This window comes from Cyprinodon variegatus, unplaced genomic scaffold, assembly GCF_000732505.1.
Source record: "Cyprinodon variegatus isolate N-32 unplaced genomic scaffold, C_variegatus-1.0 Scaffold563, whole genome shotgun sequence".
Classification (NCBI taxonomy): Eukaryota; Metazoa; Chordata; class Actinopteri; order Cyprinodontiformes; family Cyprinodontidae; genus Cyprinodon; species Cyprinodon variegatus.
In genome coordinates, this window is record NW_015151016.1 from 313,174 (window position 1) to 317,395 (window position 4,222).

General features: G+C 38.2%; 1 protein-coding gene across 2 annotated transcripts in view; it reads right to left on the reverse strand.

Moving 5' to 3' along the window:
* Positions 1-6: 6 nt before the first annotated feature.
* snap25 (synaptosome associated protein 25kDa) overlaps positions 7-4,222 on the reverse strand; it is a 48,436-nt gene continuing 44,220 nt past the window's right edge. The window contains exons 7-8 of one of the 2 annotated variants that reach the window (XM_015391894.1): positions 3,360-3,504; positions 7-410 (exon numbers count right to left, since the gene is read on the reverse strand). In XM_015391894.1, coding sequence (XP_015247380.1) covers positions 342-410; positions 3,360-3,504 — 214 coding nt within the window. In that variant the 3' untranslated portion in view covers positions 7-341. The remainder of the gene's footprint in view (positions 411-3,359; positions 3,505-4,222) is intronic. The other variant, XM_015391893.1, reaches the window with a different exon arrangement.

Sequence of the window (4,222 nt, forward strand, 5' to 3'; positions counted from 1 at the left end):
ATATATATATATATATATATATATATGTTTGTGTGTGTAGAGCAAGATAGAGAGATAAAGAGAATAAAAACTTCACAAGTCAGCTAGAGAGCCATCAAGTCAGCACTATATACAACCTTTGGAAAGAATGATATACGGAGTATAAGAAATCATCTTTTTACGAGGACAATCATCTTGAAAAAGCTCGACAGACGACACAGAACGACATTTAAATTGAGGAAGGGGAGGTGATATGTGCATGTGTGCAAACCTAGAAGGTCAATACCATGATGAAAGCATGTCAGCGCCGGTTGATGTGTGGCGCAGGACGCCAGGAAGATCATGCTCTGGGTTCGGGGCGTCTAGCCACTGCCCAGCATCTTTGTGGCGCGCTGGTTAGCCTCGTCGATTCTAGTCTTGTTGGAATCAGCCTGGAGGAGAGGAGGGGGGAAAAAAACGGGTCAGCTTGAGGTGGTTGAGAGGGTTTTCTCAATTTTTTAAATTTCTGGAAGCTGTATTCCTATTGTTTCTGACTACCCAAGTAACTTTTTAAACAAAATCTTGTTTAAGGAGTAGTTTTACTCTTATGCTTATATTTACTTCATTAATAGTAATGGTAGTACTTTTACTTGAATAAACTTTTTGCAACCTAAGAATAAAATACTAAGAATACACGTAACCGAATAAAAACTGTTCTTTGTTTCACGTGTTTTAATATTAAGACTATGTGTTTGATGAAACACATCATCAAATTAGACCCCAAAGATGAGAATGTCAACCAATTTCATATACTTGTATAAGCAGAAGACCAAACATCTGACAGTATTAAACTGCCAAACTGCTCACCAACTACAATTGGCTTCATATGTTTGGTGAAAAAAAAAAAAGAGTGAAGTTTTTTATCCCAAACATATCCTGTCTTTAGAACCCCTGAATTTGTAAATAACTATATATTTTTCCTTGTGTTACTACATCTGTATTAATCCGATGTTATGATGAGTTACCTGGTACTCAAATAGCCTTCTTACTTGATACTATTTTACTTTTACTTGAGGGATTCTAGATTGGCTACTTTTTAACTTTCCACTGAGTAGAAATATGTTGAATTAGTATAGAAGCTTATTTCCCCCTCTTGAATCTCATAATAGTGACTTTATATCTCATAATTACAATTCGAGAGTTGAAATTATTACCCCGTTTCTCATAATTATGACTTTAACTCTCATAGTTATAACTTTAAATCCCACAATTATGAATGAAAGTCGAAAGTTTGACTTTGTTTCTCATAAATACGACTTTAAATGTCATAATCATGACTTTATATCACATAATAATGACTTTATATCTCAAAATTATGACTTTATGCCTCATAGTTATGCCTTAATTCTTAAAACTATGACTTTACTCCACATATTTTTGTTAAAATTATGATATTATTCTATAATTATGATATTTCACACCAAAATATCTTATCCATGTCTTCATGGACCTGGTTTTATGAAAGTTAACTTGCAACAAAATTGACCATCCTTGAGCTGTTCTGACAAGGACGGTAGCAGAATTGATCCAAGATGTCATGCTATGCTTCGTACTTATGACATGCTATGTGCCATATTTTTCTTTAAAATGGTGGAAATGGATTTCCATAAGTTAGTATTACACATCAATTAATGGCTACTCTACCCATCTCTGGCTGACGCTGGCGCTGCCAGTGGGCAGAGTTACATCACAATACGTCACATAGATTCAACTTTCTACTCATTCATACTGTGTGACATTATGTGACGCCTCATTTTATCAGCCATAATTTCTGGGTGGTCTTTTAACAAGGCTTAAGAGTGTGCTCCCTGTTATTTTTAACCATTTATTTTGAAGTGCATTAGTGAGGTCAGACACTAATGATGGACAAGTAAGCCCCGCTAAATATCTCTGCTCTAATTGGACCAAAGGGGACCTGTCCTGTTGAGGTCAGGACTCTGTTTAAAGGAAAGTCAAGTCAAGTCCTTTCACCCTGAACTCCTTTTCTAACAAAGCCAGGAGCAGAAAGTTCTGTAAAATGTCTTGGTGTGCCGAAGCATAAGGCTTCTCTTTTACTAGAACAAATGAGCTGAGCCCAACGCCAAGTACCACCTGATGACTGCCAAGCCCAGAGTCATCTAACTTTAATTGATTGATGATTGATCCCTCTAAAGCCCCTGTCACACCTTGACGATTTAGACTAGCGTACGCCTGACATACGGAAAATATGTTGGATATGTTATGGGTAAGTTTTGTATAAGTTATGAGCACGCTGAAAAACGCTGAAACATGTCGACATACAGTGAGTAAGTTGAGAAATTTTGAGCATCCGCAAAATTTTTTGCCGTTGCCCCGCGTTATGCATAAGTTAGGCTGTTGTTGGACATACGTTTTGGACTTGTTATGAATACTCTATGTATACGGCCAAAATTGAAAAAACATACTTAGAAAGTTCAGCGTATGCCAACGTTTACGGAGATTCCAGGACGTCGGGCATACTCTGTCTAAATCGACAAGGTTCGACAGGGCCCTAATGTGGGGTTCATCAATTCCAGTCATTCAAATCTGGTGTCCTATAGTTTTACGATGTTTGTTTGTTTCACAGAGGAGTTAATTCAGCCCCTTGAGTCAGGTGGGGGAAGCCAAGAAACATCTAAAAGCTGCCGTACACTAGACTTTAAGCACTGCAATTGAAGACCCCTGCTCTAGAGAGCACCTCTGCTCTGTTCTAAAGTCCAGTGAGGTGTACTTTATACCACTACATCCAATACTCTGCAGTCTTGGACGCTGCGGACACAGAAAGCTTTCCCATGAAACCATCTTTGTTATGATGAAATGCTTAGCAAACAGATACGATAAACTGTGTCCGTTCGTGGTACCACACTGGAATTCACTGACCTACCACACAAATATTTGTAGAAGCAGTTTGCATGTCTGGATGCTGGATTTCATACAACTGTCGCCATATGCAAGTGGCTAAACACATGAAGTCAATGATTTGGGATGGACACTCTTGGCTACTGTAATTTCAGGGTCACATGATGAATATCACTGTGATTTTTTAAGCATTGCAGTACAAGTGTTGTGGTCTTTATTAATACAAATATAAGCTACATATAAGCTTTACTAAGATCACATAACCAATGCTACACCATGAATAAAAATCTAAATAGCCATTTTTCTGGCTATTTATCTTAATATCTATATATTTTGTTTCCACAAATAAGTAACTCAGTTCAGAAAAAAAAGAAAGAATTGAATTCAAAGTAGATAAAACACAACAAGACAATTACATTTTCATTCTATTTTCATGCATTAGCTTAGTTAAATTATTAGGCCCAAGGGTGAAAAAAATGATATACCTTCTCCATGATCCTGTCAATCTGGCGATTCTGTGTGTCGATCTCGTTGCCCATGTCCAAGGCCATGTGCCTCAGGTTGCCGATAATGCCTCCCACCTGCTCCAGGTTCTCGTCCATCTCATTTTCCCGGGCATCGTCTGTTACCCTGAGCACAGGAAGGTTAGGTGTAAATACTGGGCAGTATGTGCTGAAGACCAGGTCACAGCCAGTACCATCTGGAACAACATCGGCCATCTTTTAAAAGTTTTGAGAGGAGGAGCTGAGACTGACCTCAGACCTGAGATCGGAAGGGGTCAGCGTTGACTTGGTTTCACTATAAAAGCTGTTTAACAATGGATCAGTGAGAGGATGGATGGACCCACTGAAGAGTCACGCCTTATTAGATGTGTGGATAATCTCACTCAGAAATGTTAATTTATAATAGACAATGTTTACTAGTTTAAGGTAATTCTCTACTCTTAAAAGATCTTAATTCTTTTTACTTTTATACCTGTTTATTAATCCAGCACAGCCTTTATGAGGAAATCAGTTAAAATCTTTATATATTCTTTAGTCCAACTTTTATTAGCACAACCTACAATAAAATCCACTATAAATGGTTTCCATTAAAAGTCACCTAAACAGGCCCTGGGGGTCCACCCGAGCTTTCATTTCAGGTTGTCCTGAAAAGCCAAGGTTGCTGACTACCTTTTCCTGAACCTTTGTGCAAATCTTACTGGAGAACCAATACAAACATCAGACTTACACACTCACTCCCTGACTACTAACTCATGCACTGACTCCCTCACTGAATCAATAGTTGACTCATACACTGACTCTCTCGCTGTCTGATTCACTGACTCACTCTCTCACTGACTCCCTGG